At 40.5% G+C, this 20,912-nt stretch overlaps 1 protein-coding gene across 2 annotated transcripts in view; it reads left to right on the forward strand.

The window, feature by feature from the left end:
• The window catches only part of LOC124782548 (double-stranded RNA-binding protein Staufen homolog 2), a 257,615-nt gene that overhangs the window by 122,493 nt on the left and 114,210 nt on the right, over positions 1-20,912 (forward strand). For both annotated transcript variants that reach the window (XM_047253950.1, XM_047253949.1), the window contains exon 8: positions 20,001-20,208. In XM_047253950.1, coding sequence (XP_047109906.1) covers positions 20,001-20,208 — 208 coding nt within the window. The remainder of the gene's footprint in view (positions 1-20,000; positions 20,209-20,912) is intronic.

The raw sequence follows: 20,912 nt of genomic DNA on the forward strand, positions 1-20,912 counted from the left end.
AAGTAAACATATATGATAACTGTGGGAAATTTACTGACAGAGCAGTATAAGTGACTGCTTTCTAAAAGCATACTTCCATTCAAAATACCAATTTTATACAGGGAAAAGGAATATATTATAACACAGAATAAAACATTTACATACAACCAAAAAAATAGTGTAATCTAATTGAATCGGTTGATGCTGAGGGAATTAGATTGGGAAATGAGAGAGATAAAGTAGTTGATGAGTTTGGTAGCAAAATAACTGATGATGGTTGAAGTAGAGAGGATATAAAATGTAGACTGGTGATGGTAAGGAAAATGTTTCTGAAGAAGAGAAGTTTGCTAGCATCAGGTATAGATTTAAGTGTCAGGAAGTCTTTTGTGAAAGTATTTGTATGGAGTGTAGCCATGTATGGATGTTAATCATGGACCATAAATAGTTTAGACTAGAAGAGAATAGGGGCTTTTGAAATGTTGTGCTGCAGAAGAATGCATGGAACTAATGAAGAGGTACTGAATAGAATTAGTGACGAGAGGAATTTGCTGCACAATTTGACTAGAAGAATTTGCTGCACAATTTGACTAGAAGAAGGGATCGGTTGTTTGACACGTTCTGAGGCATCAATGGATCACCAATTTAGGACTGGAGGGAAGTGTGGAGGGTAAAAGTTGTAGAGGGAGACTAAGAAATGAATATGCTAAGCAGATTCAGAAGAATGTAGGTTGCAATAGTTACTCACAGATGAAGAGGTTTGCACAGAATAGAGTAGCATGGAGAGCTGCATGAAATAAGTTTTTGGACTGAAGACAACAACAATAACAACAACAACAACGACAGCAAAAATATGGTGATTAATGTTTAAATGTTTTATGTCTTGTTAAAAATACACTCCTGGAAATTGAAATAAGAACACCGTGAATTCATTGTCCCAGGAAGGGGAAACTTTATTGACACATTCCTGGGGTCAGATACATCACATGATCACACTGACAGAACCACAGGCACATAGACACAGGCAACAGAGCATGCACAATGTCGGCACTAGTACGGTGTATATCCACCTTTCGCAGCAATGCAGGCTGCTATTCTCCCATGGAGACGATCGTAGAGATGCTGGATGTAGTCCTGTGGAACGGCTTGCCATGCCATTTCCACCTGGCGCCTCAGTTGGACCAGCGTTCGTGCTGGATGTGCAGACCGCGTGAGACGACGCTTCATCCAGTCCCAAACATGCTCAATGGGGGACAGATCCGGAGATCTTGCTGGCCAGGGTAGTTGACTTACACCTTCTAGAGCACGTTGGGTGGCACGGGATACATGCGGACGTGCATTGTCCTGTTGGAACAGCAAGTTCCCTTGCCGGTCTAGGAATGGTAGAACGATGGGTTCGATGACGGTTTGGATGTACCGTGCACTATTCAGTGTCCCCTCGACGATCACCAGTGGTGTACGGCCAGTGTAGGAGATCGCTCCCCACACCATGATGCCGGGTGTTGGCCCTGTGTGCCTCGGTCGTATGCAGTCCTGATTGTGGCGCTCACCTGCACGGCGCCAAACACGCATACGACCATCATTGGCACCAAGGCAGAAGCGACTCTCATCGCTGAAGACGACACGTCTCCATTCGTCCCTCCATTCACGCCTGTCGCGACACCACTGGAGGCGGGCTGCACGATGTTGGGGCGTGAGCGGAAGACGGCCTAACGGTGTGCGGGACCGTAGCCCAGCTTCATGGAGACGGTTGCGAATGGTCCTCGCCGATACCCCAGGAGCAACAGTGTCCCTAATTTGCTGGGAAGTGGCGGTGCGGTCCCCTACGGCACTGCGTAGGATCCTACGGTCTTGGCGTGCATCCGTGCGTCGCTGCGGTCCGGTCCCAGGTCGACGGGCACGTGCACCTTCTGCCGACCACTGGCGACAACATCGATGTACTGTGGAGACCTCACGCCCCACATGTTGAGCAATTCGGCGGTACGTCCACCCGGCCTCCCGCATGCCCACTATACGCCCTCGCTCAAAGTCCGTCAACTGCACATACGGTTCACGTCCACGCTGTCGCGGCATGCTACCAGTGTTAAAGACTGCGATGGAGCTCCGTATGCCACGGCAAACTGGCTGACACTGACGGCGGCAGTGCACAAATGCTGCGCAGCTAGCGCCATTCGACGGCCAACACCGCGGTTCCTGGTGTGTCCGCTGTGCCGTGCGTGTGATCATTGCTTGTACAGCCCTCTCGCAGTGTCCGGAGCAAGTATGGTGGGTCTGACACACCGGTGTCAATGTGTTCTTCTTTCCATTTCCAGGAGTGTACAAGATATCTTTGACCAGTGCATTTTCTGCCAAAAAATACTGAGAATGTATTTATGTTATTCAACACTATAATCATCATGTTCAGTCCCATTTGCTGCATATATGCTTTTGTCACTAGATCCTGAATTACCCTGTGTCATTAACAAAGACTTGTTGCCTGTGTTTCAATTTTGTTTGTAAATCAGAGCCCAAAATAAATTCATAATTAACTGCCACCATCGTATCAATTATTCCATAATGCCTTTCAACACTGATCATGCAGACAGTGAATGTACTTGCACCAGTTGCTACTATATCTTAGCAGTTAACAATATTCATTTATATCTCTCTGTCTTTAGTAAGCTTTTTTATGTTTTATTCCTCAGAAATAGATAACTCATTTTTCAAAACATATCAAATGTGCCATTATTGTTTTCAGCCCTTCATATAAACGAATCATTCGCTGCACTTGGAGTAAACACACGTCTTAGGTAATTAATAGAGATTTGAAAAATTTTTAATTTGTGATAAATGTGAATATAAATGCAAATTATGCCTCAGAATGCTAAAACATAAAATTACCTCGTATTTTCTGTTTCATAGAATCCTGATGAACTATTTTATGAGAGATGGTTTGGAATGGCTTTAGTTTCTGTATATAAATACTTAAAATGTACTCAGTTTTCAAACACTGTTACTACAGATCATCTACTGAAGCCCAATAATAGAGGTCGAGCTTGAACTACATTTTTAAAAACTGCCATTGTCAGAATGTATATGTACAGAAGTCATTAATGAATGCTTTGCATTGTGTTACTTGTTGTTTCCTTTTCTTATTTTGAAATGATGGAAGAAACTAATCATGGTCCATCAAGGAGTTCGATTTCGCTCATCAAGACACCAGAAGAGATTGGAAATCATTACGACAGTGTGTCAATTTCTGCTTTCACAGAACACAGGTGTAGGTTGTTAGCCTTGTGACCGAGCTTGTATCCCCGCACTGCTCCTATCCCCTCTGGTGATCAAAATTCTAGTCTTTTATGCTTGTGGATGACTGCCAGTTTATTGTGTCTGTACCTGCGCTATAATGCAACTAGAAAATAAAACCGGTTAATGTATTTTAGTCATGCGGAAAGTCTTCCCCTAATGTGCAAATAGAGTTATTTTCATTTCTACTTCTATGCTTGTGGATTCTACCTGTATGTTGTCGATCATGAGTTACATGGCTATGAATGCCCATGAAAGGTTGAGAGCAGTACTCTGCAGATTTTGTAATTATGAAGAATGGTAAAAGGAAAACAATGTTGAGAAACCGTTTCAATCATAGGTATGTAAATGGCGCTGTTTCTCAACAGAAACAATCATTTGTTGAAAGCTTAACTAAAGCCAGAAGGGGAAAACAACTGAAAATCATTTCAGGAGAAAAATGTTGACTTTTTGCAACAGCAAACATTCCAGTCAAAAACGCACAACTATTAGGTGCCCTTAGGCTTCCACATACAAATCACAACCAAGTTCAACGCTAGGTCATTGGCACTAGCTGTTTCAAGATACTTCATTCATTCTCACTGATGTCACAGGCTTGGATATCTGCTATTGCATTGCTGCGACACATTTTCAGTTCTGTGATGCACTCATGGCTCCTGCACAATTTTAAGCAAAGATATTAAGACTTAAGTTTGTCTCAGTAGTTACCGTCTGTGATCCTCACAAGTGAATGTTTTGATTTACTGTGTGTAGAGCTCTTATGTTTTGTCTTCTGTTCCATGCTATTGGATTACGTCCCCAACACACATACATAGTCCTTCACACACTAGCAGATTTCCACTACGCACTGACATGGTGTTTGTCCACACATTGATATGTACAAATCAGTTTATTAAAACATTTTGATTTCCATATCACTGTGTGATATGGAAATCATTCTGATACCCCCCCCCCCCCCCCCCCCCCACACACACACACACACAATTTTTGTGATTCTGTGTTCTAATGGAACAGAAGGCCTCAAGTTCACAATAGAGTAAAGTAATTGTCCTGAGCCACACAAAAGCTGAAGGCTTCCCACATTTAATTTGCTGTGTATGCAGGTTAAGCTGAGTACAGGTCATTGGCTGTATAGTAACACAAGTATGGTGGTTTTGATAGACAGTGGAAACAATAGCAACAGTTAGTTCCCTTGGCTGAATAATAATACCAGTCCATAGCCACCGAAGCATTACTTAACTCTAGCAGTCTTACACATAGATGTAATCACTTGGCACAACAGTGAGAATAGTCCTCTTTGCTATGTAACACAGTCTATAAATTATAACTTGATTGTCTTGGAAGGTGTTGGTTACATTAGAACATAGCACCAACTGACTCACACAAGAATGAGAGCGAGCTCGTGGTTGGTCGAGCTTATGTAGGGTGGCTAGCTGATCTCAAGTAACTGGTCAGCTGCAACTGGAGTCATTTCCTTGCTGGCAGTGCCTTCACCAGATGTATATCTTGTGACACTTTGTTGATAGTTCGGCACCTTCCATCGGGGGGGAGGGGGGGGGGGGGCCTTATAAAAACCATCATACTAGTGCACATTCAAAAATTTGTCAGAGGGCTTTAAGAAGTTTCCAAACAGATATAATTCCAGTTTGTGTTTAAACTTCATTTTATTATCCAATGAATTCTTTCCATAGGGTAGGTTGTCAATGATTTTTTTAAGACTGAATACCTCACTCCCTTTTGTGCCATACCAACGCCAAGTGATGGATGTTATCAAGAATTGCATTGTGAATGCTACTGTTGTTTTCGGACTGAGATTGATTCTTTGTAACAAACTTTACTGGAGAGTAATGTAGAATGAGGCTGTTGTCAGTATCTCCAACTGTTTGAAAAGCTGCCTACAACAGCTTCTACGATACTCTACATATCAATGGTAGACAATGAAAACCTCATAACTCCCATTTTGTTAAATTTTAAAGGAGAACTACAAACTGTTTCTAACAATAAAATATAAATTTTTGGTAATGGAGTTACTGGTTACAGGAATTATGAGGTTTCACAGGCAAGTGGAGTTACGAGTTTTTGAGTGCCTACAATTGATATTCCTATTACACACTTAAGTGAAACACTCACTTCTTTCCTCAGTGACAAATTACACCAGGATATGATAGTGTAAGACACCAGCAAATGGAAATGGAAGAGGAATCTGTGACATTTTCATCTCCAAAATCTGATACTTGTAGAACTTAGATATTGAAGTAGTTCTGTAAAGTGGCTTTAAGTTGTGGTCCTTTTCAATATAAATAGCTAAAATATTCTATTTCATTTATTGATTTACCTTCATGCACTGTATCTTATGGTAAGTTCAGGCCTTGTGCAGGACAGAATTGCGCACATTGTTTTATCTAAATTTGGTGACGGTCTGTTTGCAAAGAACTGTTTACTAATTGCCAGAACGGTAATATTAAATTGACAAGTCATGAAATTATCCTTTAATTTTGATTATAATTCTTACATAATTGTCAAAGAGAACTATTTTGCTTCTTGGATATGGGGGTGGAAGATCATTTAACATAACAAGAAAAAAAGATTACTGTGGTACAGCTGTAGTGATTATTGCCCACTCCGAAGATGCTGTTACATGTTACATTGTGCACATTCCCCAAGTTTTTAATCCAACACTCAGTGTCTCTTTAGTTGGATAGGGTGAAAACCATTTACCAGCAAAGTATCTGCACAAAAAAATGCTTATGATGACAATTCACTGAAAATACCAGTTGGCAATATTTTGTCATTTAAATTTTTTATATTCTGATTTGTGAACTGAAAAATAGTGTGTTCTCTGGAGAGACCCTTTTGAAATCAAAAATTGAGACTACGTATCTTTTTTGAGATAGGTGTGTTATGATTCTTGAATACATAATTTTTTCCAGCACCTTCTAGAAAGTTGGGAAGACCTTGTTATGGCCTTTGTCAATGTAGAAAAGGCATTTGATAGCATCTGTATAAGAAAGGTCTGAAAAACACTAGAAAAGAAAGAGTGGAAAAATAGACACAAACAGAGCAGAGGAGATGTGTTGAGAAGTCCGAGTTGTGCGAAAGTGGGAAGTGAAAGGGCAGTTTGGTTCCAGCAAACAAATGGTGTGAAACAGGCAGTGCATTGTCCCATTTCCTCTTCATTATGTCTTGGATGAGATAATGACTAAGATGGCAGAAAAAACTGGAGAGGACAAGACGAAAGCAATGGTGTTTACAGGTGACTTGATAATCTGGGGAAACAGGGAGGAGAAGATTCAGTAACAGCTAGATGCTTGGGAAGAAACTGTGAGAGAGTGTGGAATGAAATTTAATGTAAATAAATGTGAGATCCTGTTAACAACTAGAAAGAAAGAGGGATCAACTAGCAGAATAAGAGTAGGAGTTGAACAATTGAAGAAGGTGGAAAGTGTCAAGAACTTTGGAAGTCTGATAGAGGAAACTGGAAGAAATGATAAAGAGATTAATGAATATGGCAGACAGGCAGAAGCATTCCTGCAAAGTGTTAAGAGACGGCTCAGAACAAAGATGTCCCACAAAAAATCAAATAAGTAATATATAGAAGTTACTACATCCCAGTACTGACTTGTGCATCTGAAACATCAGCAATGAACGAAAGAGATGTAAACAGAGTACAGGCATGTGAAATGAAGTTCCTCAGAGGTAGGATAGGAGTAACAAGGAGATACATGATGAGGAATGAAAGGGCAAGGGAAATGGTGAAAGAGAAACGCTTGCAGAGCAGGATAGAAACATAAAGCCTAAGATGGTATGGGCACTTAAAGAGAATGGAAAACAAGAGGTTTCCCAAGAAGATACATCAAATGCGAAGGAAATGACCAAAGAGTAGATGAAAACTGAACAAGAGTGAACACAGACAGATAGTGGGAAAACGGGACTAGATTGTGAGGCTTATGTTGTAGACAGACTCAACCTGGGGCTGGAAAGAGTTCAAGATGATGATGATGATGATGATGATGACGATGTGAGAAATAGTCTTCTCTGTGTGAGTTTTTAGTTTTGAGGGAGTTACATTCTTCATTCATTTTAGAGCATATATTCTATTACTTTATTCTTTGAACTATCGTTGCCAATCTTTTGAGATACATCAAGGAAGTGAAAATGCTGGCTACCTGACTGTTGTCATTTAGTTTGTGGATGTTTCTTTGATAAACAAGTGCTTATATTCCTTAATGTGTTTTCCTGGTTTTTATTTTAACTATTTTTCATGTACAAGGTGGTTATAATTAAATTTCTGCTACCTATGAGGGCCCCCATGAGAAGCTAGTGGTTGCAGAATGATGAAACTCTGTGGAAACATTTATAAAGATGTGCAGAGGAGAAATAGTGAATAAACAGTTGACAGAGAAACATATTTTAATTCCAAATAACAGGCTAACATCTGTTAATTGCATACCATGTTTACATTCCAGGTTACAAACATTTATCAGTGTGATGACCATCTGCATTCACAGCAGCCTGGAAATTTGCACAGATACTGTTTCACAGTTGTTTGCAGCACTTTCTGACTGGTGGATCATGGAATGTTCAGCTGTTGTGACACATCTTGTGCACTGCTTGAAGATCTCGCATTGTATTCGACATTCTCAGCCTTGGCAACAGCAGCTTCTCCAACATGTTGTGGTACAGTTGGCGTCTCTCTGGAGCAATTCCCAAATCGCCAGTTAATTCGAACTTCTCGGTTATGTTCTTCGACACTCTAGTAACCAGAATTGCACACAGTCGGGAGCCACTAGCTGACGGGTTGAGGGCGTCGATGGTGATTCGCGAAAACCCACAGAATGACAGCTATGGACAACAATGAAGGCAATAACAACAGCAACCACAACCACAGACAGATATGGCAATATACAAGTTTGAAGAGTAAACCAGATCAAGAGCCTAGGTGTAGGGAAATCAGGAACCGACCATGATGCATACAATATACAATACAAGAGTGCTGTCGAAACATGACTCACTTGTGAGCCACTGTGCTGCCAGCTTTATAGTGCCCCCGTGAGTGCCAATAGGCTGCTGCAGCAGACATGGCCCGCACGCAGTGAATGGGGCCCATTGTCAGTGATGATATTGTGGGGAAGCCCTTCAATGGCAAGAATTTGCAGAAGGGCATTGAGTATCGATGCTGTGGTGGTGGGCCCATTGTCAGTGATGATATTATGGGGAAGCCCTTCAATGGCGAGAATTTGCAGAAGGGCATTGAGCATCGCTGCTGTGGTGGTGGGCGCCATGCTATCCATGTAGGGGTAGCTTGAACAAGCACCCATGACAATAAGGCACAACGAGCCGAGAAAGGGGCCAGCAAAATCTAGATGAATGCGATCCCAAGGAGACGGGCAGTAGGCCAGAGGGCGAAAGACTGGGGTGGAGTAGCCTGATGTTGAGCACAGGCAGAACAGCGGTGCACCGTAGCCTCCATGTCCTTGATCAGTTGTGGCCAGTAGACATGTTGCCTGTCATGGGCTATCATCCAAGACATACCCCAGTGTCTGCGATGGAGGAATTCCAAGATGGGAGTGCTTAAGGTAGTTGGGATGACAAGATCCGCATCCAGCTGGAGCACATTGGAGACGACAGACAAGTGATGAGAGAGTTGAGCCCAGACCCAGAGTTCGGGAGCAGCTGACTTCGAAAAATAAGTATGCCATCCATGAAGGACATAGCATATGACATACTGCAGGATAGGTTCATGGTTGCGTGTCCAACAGGGGTTGTGTAGTGCTAATGGGAAACCCATCCAAGATGTGTTATCCTTCCACATCGATGTGAAAACAGGAGAGATCCAGTTGGTCAAACACTGGGTCTGGTCCAGAAGGCAAAAAGTGAGAGAGCATCCGCATTTGCATGTTGTGCAGTAGGTCTGTACTTGATAGTGTAAATGTAGGACCTAAGGAAAAGAACCCCAATGCTGGAGTCTCTGGACCATCCGATCTAGAAGCGGAGATTGTGATCCAAAGAGTGCTATGAGCAGTTTATGGCATGTAGAGAGTGTAAACTGGAACCCAAATAGGTACTTATGGAATTTCTTCATGGCAAAGATGATTACCAATGCCTCTTTCCCGATCTGGGAGTAATTGCATTGGGCGGGTGTCAGTGTTTTGGATACATAGGTGATGTGTTGCTCCGTACCATCATCATTATGGTGTTCCAGCACTGCACTGATGCCATAGGGAGAAGCATCTGCAGCTAGAACGAGGGTGCGTAATGGGGAAAAGGAGGTAAGGCTGGGTGCAGAACATAACATGTGCTCCAGCATTGTGAAGGCTTTCTCGCAGGCCGCCGACCACTTAAATGGAACGCCTTTCTTCTCCAACTGATTGATGGGATGCATAATGTGTGCTGTTCTCAGAAGGAACTTAGAATAATAATTCAATCCCCCCCCCCAAAAAAAAAAAAAAAAAAAAAAAAAACCTGCAACTCCTGGAGGTTTTGGGGATGCAAGAGCGTGTCAGTACCAGAAACAGCAAGTGGCCCAGGTAGTCGACTTGTTCCTGTAAAAACTGGTATTTCTGCAGATGGCACTTGAGCTCTGCATCACGTAGCATAGTAAAGAGGATATGTAAGTTGTGCAGGTAGTCTTGGCACATAGTACACGTAACAGTGAAGTCATCCAGGGAATTAGTACAAACTGGGATGGATATAGTTAACTGTTGCAGGTATCTCTGAAAGATCACTAGTGCAGAAGAGATCCCAAAACGCAAATACTTATATGTGTATAAGTTAAAAAGTACATTGACAACAACAATGTGTTACGATTCCTCATCTAGTGGAATCTGTAAGCAAGCATCAGCAAGGTCTATTTTAGAAAAACGTTCACCTCCAACAACCTTTTAGACTTTTAGAGGAGGTCCTCTTGATGGGGCATAGGATAGGTTTCCACAAGAGCTTGGACATTGATCGTTGACTAAAATCTCCACAAAGCCGGAGGGAACCATTTGGCTTCTGGACTAAGACCATGGTTGTAGCCCAAAGACTAGTTTTGAGCAGTTTTATGACCACAGTATGGCGAAGGCGATTGAGTTCAAGCTTAACATCCTTCCGTAAGGAGACTGGAAGAGGACGTGCATGGCACAAATGGGGCATCGCATCTGGACATAAAGAAATACGGGCCTCAAAATTGATGGTGCACCTCAAGCCAGGCTCAAAGATAAATGCAAAACAGGCACAAAGGTCACCAAGTTTGTGGAAGGAGACTGTGTCTGAGACAACCTAAACTTTGTCCCTGATGGAGAACCCAAACAGCAAGAAAGCATCCTAGTCAAAAATATTGCCAGCAAAATGACTGTTGACAACATACAGTGTTAGCAGTTGTATAACCATCTTGTATGAGTCTGTAGTGGTGAAATGACCTCTGAGTGGCATAGGGCTGTCACCATACACAACTAGCTTGCGACAGGGTGGGGCCAATGCTGGGTAACCCAGACGAGCGTATTTCGGGAGATTGACCAGGGAAACTGTTGCTCCCATATCAACCCGGAAACGAACATCCTGATGAGCAATAATGAGATCAGTAAACAAATTGGAGCCTCAAGGAATGCCCTGGGGAAAGATGGCCTGAAGTTCATGTACCATCCCGTGATGCAAGTTGGGAGTGTTGTTAGACTGACCTGATGGCCAATGGTAGACAGTATGGAGATGTCCATTCTTGCCACAAAGGGTGCAATGTGCCCAACAATCAGGGCAGTCTGCCCGTTGGTGCCTCACAAAACAGTCAGGACAAGAAGGCAGACCCCGCTGGTTGTGCCGACACAGCTGGACTGGCTGCTCATAGTTCATTGACACGTCTGAAAGTGACAAATCTCGACGCCACCATCGGGAAGAAGGCTGGTGAGAATTTCATTCCCGCGGTGGTGATTGAACTGCAGTGATCTGGGAGCAGGCCATAAGACGTTCATTTGCTGCCTGCACAATCCCGAAAGAGTGTGCGATTTTCAGTGTGACGTCCAAGGAAAGTTTGTCGAGCTTGAGGCTGCAGTGTGAACTTCTGGGTTGTTAGTCAGCTGGACCACTGCATCACGAATCAGGGAACCAGCATATGAGGTTTCACAAGCTGATCACGACAGATAAAATTGCAATGATTAGACCTTGCAAATTTGTCACCCACAGTCAATAAGAAAGTCCCGCTTGCTGACGGCACTGATGGAACTCGAGGCGCAATGTGACCACATGGAACCTTTGTGAATAACAGGTCGACAACTATAAACACATTTCCTCGAAAGTGAGCACACTGGGTTTTAAAGGGGAGCCAACTTCTTAAGTAAGAAAAAGTCTTTGGGGAAGCCCAAGAAAGGAAAAACGACCGTTGTAGAGCATCATTAGAAACCCGAAAAGTAGCGAAGTGCATTTTCAGCCGCTGAAAATACATGTCCCAGTCCTCCTTGTTATCGTTAATCAGCGGAAATTTGGTTGGGTGGGACTCTGTCTGGGAGGTGACCACAGTTGGGACGGGTTGTGAACCTTTTGCCTGTAATCGGTCTGATAGCAGCTGAATTTCCTGATGTGAAAGATCCATTTGCTGCTGGAACTACTGATGAAACTGCTGTTGCAATTGCTGCTGCAGGAGCAGTTCTTGCTGTTGCTGTTCCATGAGCTGTACAAGTTTCGTGTCTGTAAAGCACCATAAACTTTTTGCCTCATCGCCAATTCTGGTTACCGGAATCCGACATGATCGGGAGCCACACACTGAGCGGCTGAGGGCGTCGATTGTGAGTCGCAAAAACCCACAGAAAGACAGCCATGGACAACAATGAAGGCAACAACAACAACAACAACAACAAATGGGTGTGACAGTATACAAGTCTGAAGAGTAAACCAGATCGAGGGCCCATACACAGCGAGGTCAGGAACTGACAACAATGTGTACATTATACAGCACCAGAGCGCTGTCAGAACATGGTTGACTTCTGAGCCCCTGTGCTGCCAGCTCTATAGAGCCCCCATGAGTGCCGATAGACTGGTGCAGCAGGCATGGCCTGCGCCAGTGCTGTGGTGTCGACAGCAGCGCTCACAGGTTATAAGGGCACCGCCTAGCGGCTGTCGTCTGTGTCCCTGCCTTCTGGTGGACTGTACAAATTGCGAGACTGGGATACCAGAGGTCCCAGTGCAGGAAGAGAACCGCTCCGTATTCCTTTAATATCTTGATACTCACGATAACATGCCTTATACAATCGAATATTGTGACATAGTTGACTTGTCAGTTTTACACTACATATAATAATACTAAAAATAGACAATAAACTAATAATATATATGGTGTAACATCTTCAAAGAGGTATTTAATTACAATTATAATGCATTGTTGCCATTCACGAAATCTTCTACACTATAGTAACATTTATCTTTCAGACATTTTTCCAGGTCTCTTTCGGTACCTTTTACATTTGGGTCATCCATATCTTTCCATATTTTATTTACAAATTTCATGCCCATATAGTATGGGGTTTTTTCATATGATTTTAAACGGTGGGTAGGTAACATGTAGCTCGTTCTATATCTAGTATCATATTGATGCAAGAAGAAGTTGCCCTCAAAAAGTTGTGGGTTTCTTTTCGTGAAAGTGAGAGTTTCATAGATGTATATGTTTGGAATGCTCATTGGATCTAGTTGTACATATAAAGGTTTAAAATGTTGCTTTGGTTTTGCTCCCACCATGCTCGGATGATTCTTTTTTGTAGTCTAAAAGCTCTAAGTAAATTTGTTTTTTCAGACCCCCAGAAAATTATACTATACCTAATGACTGAAACAAAATATGCATTATATACAGTTTTTCTTACAGCTAAATCAGTAATACTGTACAAGATATCCATAATATATACAAAGCTATTCAGTCGACCCAGTATGTTGTCCACATGGTGACTCCATAACAGGTTTTTATTGACTAATACGCCAAGGAATTTGACACAGTCGTCAGTCTCTAATTTTTTGTCTGTATACTTATTTCACTTATAGACTGTGCAGATTGTTTTGTGGTGAAATGAACAAGTTCTGTTTTTGTAAAATTTAATGTCAAGTTATTGTTTTTGACCCATGCCTCCATTTCCCCAACTGTTTGTTCAATATGACGAATTAGGTCTACCTCATTTTTACAACAGACTACAGCTGTTGAGTCATCTGCATAGTGGATAGTATCAGACTGGACCTGACATGGCATATCATTAATATAATGCAGAAAAAGTAGTGCCCCTAATATTGAACCTTGTGGGACACCTAATTCAGTGTGCTTCCAGACAGAGAGAAATTTCTTGCCGTTGATGTTAATAAGTACTCTTTGTTTTCTGTTTGCCAATTATGATGACATCCAGCTAAGAGATTTGCCTTGAAAACCATAGCGTGCCAATTTTTGGAGAAGCAGTTTGAACATCATTCCTATAAAGTCGGGTACCCACGTGATAAATAATTTTCCATTTATGCTAGCTCAGGTAGCAAAACAATTACAATCACCCTGTATATATTTCTTTTTGTTATCTGAATGATTAATTTCATGTGTCGAAGATTTTTTGTTTTTTTAATCACTTACCTTAATGCAGCACAGTAATTCTCGTAACATGTAATCAGCCATACTTCTGTTTTTGTCCTTATCATTTCAAACAATTTCACATGATGATTAATGACTTATAATTTCTTATTTGTGAGGTATTTATCTGATGAAAATGTATCAGTCCTAGATAAATGAAAAACATTCATAACCTTCAACCAAAATGTATGAAACGTGTTCCCGGTAGGTATTTCATTTTGTAGCAAACAACCTCAAGTTTCACATGAAAGTGTCAAGTGTTATTTTGGTTCAGTGTGACTACCATTAGTGGTGTGGCAAAGATTCCACCAGTAATCATTTTCTTCCCACACTCGTTGCATTAAATCAGGCATAACTTGTTTAACAGCAGCATACATTCAATTTTTCAGGTCAGCTAAATTGTTTGTTAGGGGAGGAATAGACACATGCTCTTTAATGAAACCCCAGAGAAAGAAATTGAGTGGTGTGAAGTCTGGGGAGTGAAGTGGCCATGCAATTGTCCTTTTACGACCAATCCATCAATTTGGGAAGCGATTATTGAGGAAAAAATGATACGGTGCATCGTCTTTCTAGTAGTAAGCTATCCTGCCTCAATCATCTTCTTTGATTTGTGGAATTTAGAATTCTTCAAGCATATCCAAGTACACAATACCAGTGACAGTTTTCTCCATGAAGAAGAAAGGGCCATGCACTTTTAATTTGCTAAGGGCACAAAACACATTAACTTTGGGGCTGTTACGAACATGTCCCATGGTATGCATGTCGATTTTTGCTGCCCTCATATTTTACATTTGTGGGTGTTCACCTTGCACTGGTATGAAATGTTGACTCATCACTGAACATTATTGTGTTCAGGAACATCTCTCCGTCCTCTGTCCGACACATTATTTCCGCACGGAATTCCCCATGAGCAAGATTTTATCTGCATCACTAACGTGCTGCGCCATTAGGAATCTGTATGATTTCAATTGTAATCTATGCAGTATATTCACCAGTCTTATGTGGAATCCCTGTCTCACGAGATGCTTGACACGTGGAAGAGCTCTCCGTAACTTGTTTGGCATAATCATCAGCATGTGGGTGATGTGGTAATTTACAATATAGCAGTGAAAACCCAATCTCAACAAAATTCATGGGCCAAGAGTAAATTGTAGGCCTGCTTGGAGGTTCTTTAGCATATTCCGTGTGAAATTTATGCCAAACAGTTGTTGCCGAGTTCGTTTTCATGAAACCAAACTGCACATTGAGCATGCTCCACACTAGTGAAATTTGCCAATTTAACTGTGCACTACGCTGGTGCTCCTGGTGGTAGAATGAAGTACTAATGCACTACGTGAATCAGACTTCATCTACATCTACATTGATACTCCGCAAGCCACCCAACGGTGTGTGGCGGAGGGCACTTTACGTGCCACTGTCATTACCTCCCTTTCCTGTTCCAGTCGCGTATGGTTCGCGGGAAGAACGACTGTCTGAAAGCCTCCGTGCGCGCTCTAATCTCTCTAATTTTACATTCGTGATCTCCTCGGGAAGTATAAGTAGGGGGAAGCAATATATTCGATACCTCATCCAGAAACGCACCCTCTCGAAACCTGGCGAGCAAGCTACACCGCGATGCAGAGCGCCTCTCTTGCAGAGTCTGCCACTTGAGTTTATTAAACATCTCCGTAACGCTATCACGGTTACCAAATAACCCAGTGACGAAACGCGCCGCTCTTCTTTGGATCTTCTCTATCTCCTCCGTCAAACCGACCTGGTACGGATCCCACACTGATGAGCAATACTCAAGTATAGGTCGAACGAGTGTTTTGTAAGCCACCTCCTTTGTTGATGGACTACATTTTCTAAGCACTCTCCCAATGAATCTCAACCTGGTACCCGCCTTACCAACAATTAGTTTTATATGATCATTCCACTTCAAATCGTTCCGTACGCATACTCCCAGATATTTTACAGAAGTAACTGCTACCAGTGTTTGTTCCGCTATCATATAATCATACAATAAAGGATCCTTCTTTCTATGTATTCGCAATACATTACATTTGTCTATGTTAAGGGTCAGTTGCCACTCCCTGCACCAAGTGCCTATCCGCTGCAGATCTTCCTGTATTTCGCTACAATTTTCTAATGCAGCAACTTCTCTGTATACTACAGCATCATCCGCGAAAAGCCGCATGGAACTTCCGACACTATCTACTAAGTCATTTATATATATTGTGAAAAGCAATGGTCCCATAACACTCCCCTGTGGCACGCCAGAGGTTACTTTAACGTCTGTAGACGTCTCTCCATTGAGGTTGTTTGTTACAGAATGGCACATTTACCGATTATATAAGTTATCTCAATAAATTTTTATATCATTTCAAAATAGTAAAGTGCTTTTGACTCACCCTGTATATGTCATCGATGTGTGACAGCTCATACTTTGTACTTACCACATGCACTTCAACTTTATTATAATTTTATTGTGGCCTGGTGAGGATTTAATCCTTTAACTTCTGTGGAAGAGTTAACTAGTCATGCTCAGCCACTGCCCAGCTGCTGATGACGTGTTTAAATGCGATCCCTGGGTTTTACTGAAACTCTGTTGATGTCTTTACTCATCCCATTCCAGTGACCTCTCACTACTGCAGACAAGATAACTTCCATAACTCGGTGAATAAAAAAAGGGTAGAGTATTTATCATACAACATACTCCTTATGTGCTATCATTTGCAAAAGATACCTCAGTTCAATATCTGGAACTGTTCATGCTATGTGATGATTGTTACGACCAAAGGATTCCAGATGCCCATGGACAGAAATGGGCAAATTATACAAAAAACCAATAACTTGAGAACAAAATGAGGTATCATTCTGCTACCAGTTTTAAATAAAATTTTGGTATCTTATCTCCATTTTGTCCAGAGCAGTGTGTGAGCTAAAATTCAAAGTTTACACAATGCATTTTGACTTCTGCAGACTCTTTAAAATTTCATGCAGTATTTGATTTAATTTGATGCAGTGCAGCAGCTATGGTATATAGTGAAAATCAATTCTCTTTTTCATCAAGTGAAGACGTCCTACTGTAAGATGTGAAAAAATATCACTCTTGTTTTGTTGTCCCCCCCCCGCCAATACACACACACACACACACACACACACACACACACACAAGATGCTTTATGCTTTTCTTAAAAATTTATGATAAGTATATAATAGCAGCCAGCAAGTTCTCATGGACAGAACCGGTTACACTAAATGCAATTATCCACCAGATATAAAAATCAGTAACTTAACAATGAAATTTTGGTATTTATCTACACATCATTGTATGAGCTAAAATTAACCATACACACAGTTCATGTAATGCAATTTTTCCTGTGCAAACTCTAAAATTTCGTACAGTGTTTTACTGGATTTGATGCAGCACAGTAACTATCATGAGTAACATAAAGAAAGGCAGTCCTCTGTTGAGTGACAATATATGAGATTGTGAGATGTGCAAAAGTCGAATTTTTCCACCTTCAGGCCACTTATACGTTTTATGCACTTGGCTCTGGAGAGTCCTTTAGTGCTGCATCAATTCCATCAAGGATTCATTTACCAGATGTTCATCAATCTTTTCCCCATGCTCAATGCAGAAGCTGCATGCGCTGTGTGTTTACATAACTCTGCAAGCCCAGGCCTTCTTTATCATGGGTGCTCTGTTGACTGTTTTTGTCAAATTCCCGTGTGCATAATTTTATAAAGTTAACTTCAATCTGAACAACTTGAAGTTCACTCTACATCTTTCGTTGGGTCTTTGAAACTTTACCAATAAAAATTTGTGCTAGTTCGACATTTGTCAGCTGTGCAGTTAACTTCTCTTCAGTGAAATGCTCTAGCTTTGCTGTGCTGTTCAGAGAAGAAATAAGGCTCGTTTTCAGCTTTTCAAGTTTATTTGCTGATCAGTCGTCAAACTTTCTACGTTTTTCAAAAGTTCTTTCTAAAAACGTGTTCCCTCATTTTGTCTTGTTGTGTGCACCGGTTGATTAATTGTCCCAGCTTTTTTTCTGTTGCTGAAATTAAAATTGTGCAGCATATCTTCCTGATCAGTGGATAAAGCTTCTACATTTTGTGCAAAATCAGCTTGTGTAATTGCAGTTGCATCTACAACTGCATAATCTTTTATTTGTGTGTAACGATGTTGTCACACATGGTCCTTTGGAAAACTGCAATCACCTCTGTCATCACACCTTATGTCTTATGAGCTGTAATTGGACCAGTGAAGCAGAGAATTGTTTTGTGGTGATCATATTCACCAAATAAAATTATTCTTAACACAAATTATGAAGAACGTAAAATGATGAATGTAAACTAACTCAATGATTTAAGTATTTGCATGTAATGTAAAATTATTCACAACCAATCCCAAGCAGCTTACATAAAACAGTCTTGGGAAACTCAACATTGCTTGCAAACACTCAATACGTCTGCCATTACTAGCACTTTCAAACTACGAAAATTATATCAGATGCTCCAGATACTTATTCTATATACAAAAATAATCAACACACAAACTACACTAACACTGAATTTCTAACTAACTATTGCCTGGTGAAAGCCTTTTTCTAACAGATTAAAAATTGTGAACTTGCGCAATATTGTCTGGCTTTGTTGTTCACTAGAGTTTGTATTGATTTTCTTCCTTTAATGCTGCTCTCTCTTTGTTCTTTTTATCCTGGGGTATTCTCTTTTCCTCCAGTATATTACAGAAAAGATTAAGATGGAAATCACACAGCAATTATTAACACATATTACTACCAGTATTGTACAATCAAAAATAGATTGATTTTGATTTAAAGATTGTAGTTCATGTCAATAGTTGCCAACTTTATACTATCTGACACTGGCTGACGTATGGATCTAGAACAACAGTTGGACTTTAAAGGAGAATAAACAATGTAGACATAAAATTGACTCTCACAACTTTATTTTTTGTTGTATTAATTTGGCATTGATCATATAACATTATTACATTTAAAATTACGCATTAAAGAAAAACAACATCCGCTTTCTGCAAGTTATGAGTTCTTTTATTCCACATTAATTGGTTTTTGTTTCTTTACTTCTTTCAACTATATATATATATATATATATATATATATATATATATATATATATATATATATATATATATATATATATATATATATATATATATATATATACACACACACAACAAAAGAGGGCAGCCATTGAAGCATGTCTTCGCCTTCATTACTTGCATCTAATGCAAAAATAATTATTGTGGGCAAACTGAAACCAACATTATTTTATTACTGCATGCCAAATGGATATTATAGTACCAGTGGAATGTTTTATATAGGACATTAGAGGGGCATTATGCGAGGCTGTATTAATGTTGAGACCTTATTCGAGGATTTTTGTGTTTTGATACAGATTTCCTAGTGTCTGTGTTCCTCATTTGATATGCAGCACAAGCACATCTTTACAGAGTATTCCAGCCATATATAGAAACAGTTGTGAATAGCTTGAATTGAGCAGACGAGGTGAATCTCTTGGCATCATTTGATAAGAGGTTAAAATTACACCAATAAAAACTATGAGCATAGAAACTGAAAAATGTTTATAACACCTCTTTGACAGTTATTAATTTAATGAATTTTCTCTAGTGAAGTTCTGAAATGCATAAATAAATGGTAGTATGTAGGGATCAAGACTGGAAAATAATTTACATGCAACTGCAGTAGCCTGTTGCCAGACCTTTCTAGGTTTAATAACAGTTTGTAGATGATGCTCCCAGTTTTGCCAGTTAGTAACTACAGAAGATTGCAGTACGATTTGATTATCGCATATTGACATCAACAAAAATGGCAACTTGGAATAAACATCTCTTTTGGTCAGGTTCGGCGATGCTTTAAAAACATCATACATGCTTTTTGTCATGGTACAAAATCTATTCCTTACAGTATGTTACAATGTGGACAGTTGTGAACTGGGCAAGCAGTTAAAAACAACTTATGACTTACTCTTTTTAATGACTTGCATTCATGTGTTAGAAATTCAGTATTTTAATTTGGTGACAAGGGCCAGTAAATACACAAGCATTGGCAACTTTTGTGTGTGTGTTTGTTTTAATTTATGCATGGTAATACAGACTGTCTAGAAATACATTTTCTTTTGCTCACAGAGATTTCATCATTATGGAAAAATACCTGCTGCTTTCCATCCACCAATGTTCTATGTATCACTTCGTGTTGGTTCGCGGGAGTTCATAGGAGAAGGCATGTCAGGACAAGCTGCAAAACATGATGCTGCCTCTAAAGCATTGAGTCAACTCAGGAACCTTCCTTTACCAGAAGAAACAATACAACAGCGTGATGGGACCCAGGAAAATGGTCTGTATTTAGGTGATTTTGTCTTCAATTGGATCGATTCACTCTGAGAAATAATGTGCTCTATTTCTTTTTTTTTATTTTCTTTTTTAAAATATGCTCTTTGTATAGTAGCAAGAAAAACATTTATTGTCCTGTAGCCATTAAATTCAAGACTAAAGGTTATTTGGAACTTCCTGGCGGATTGTAAGTGTGTGCCAGACCAGGACTCGAATCTGGGAATTTGTCATTAGGGAAGTTGCCCATGAAAGGCAACGGACCCAGGTTCGATTACTGGTGTGGCAAACAGTTCTAATCTGCCAGGACGTTTCAGGACATCAATTGACACTGTCAACAACATGTATCCCACACCCCCAGAGAAGATGATGATTTTTGTGTTTGTCTCTAGATACTCTTGCGGCTCTTTCAGTTATGATGAACATAATACCTATGATGACACGGTATTTTCATAATTATTTTTCATAGATAAGTATCTGTTATATAGCCAGTGAGTGTCCTGAATGATCATTAGTTACATCAACTGCGGTGTAAAAGTGACACATTAAAATACTACAGTGTCAAGTTTGAAGTGATGCGTCTATCTAATCTGCAGAATAACATAGAAAGAAAGTAATCATAAAAAATTGCCCATAGACATATGTGAAGGTCCTGTGCTAACATTATTGGTATCATTGACACAGGAAAAGCTGAAAGTGCTGATAAATAGT

Source organism: Schistocerca piceifrons, chromosome 1, assembly GCF_021461385.2.
Source record: "Schistocerca piceifrons isolate TAMUIC-IGC-003096 chromosome 1, iqSchPice1.1, whole genome shotgun sequence".
In the NCBI taxonomy this organism is placed as follows: domain Eukaryota; kingdom Metazoa; phylum Arthropoda; class Insecta; order Orthoptera; family Acrididae; genus Schistocerca; species Schistocerca piceifrons.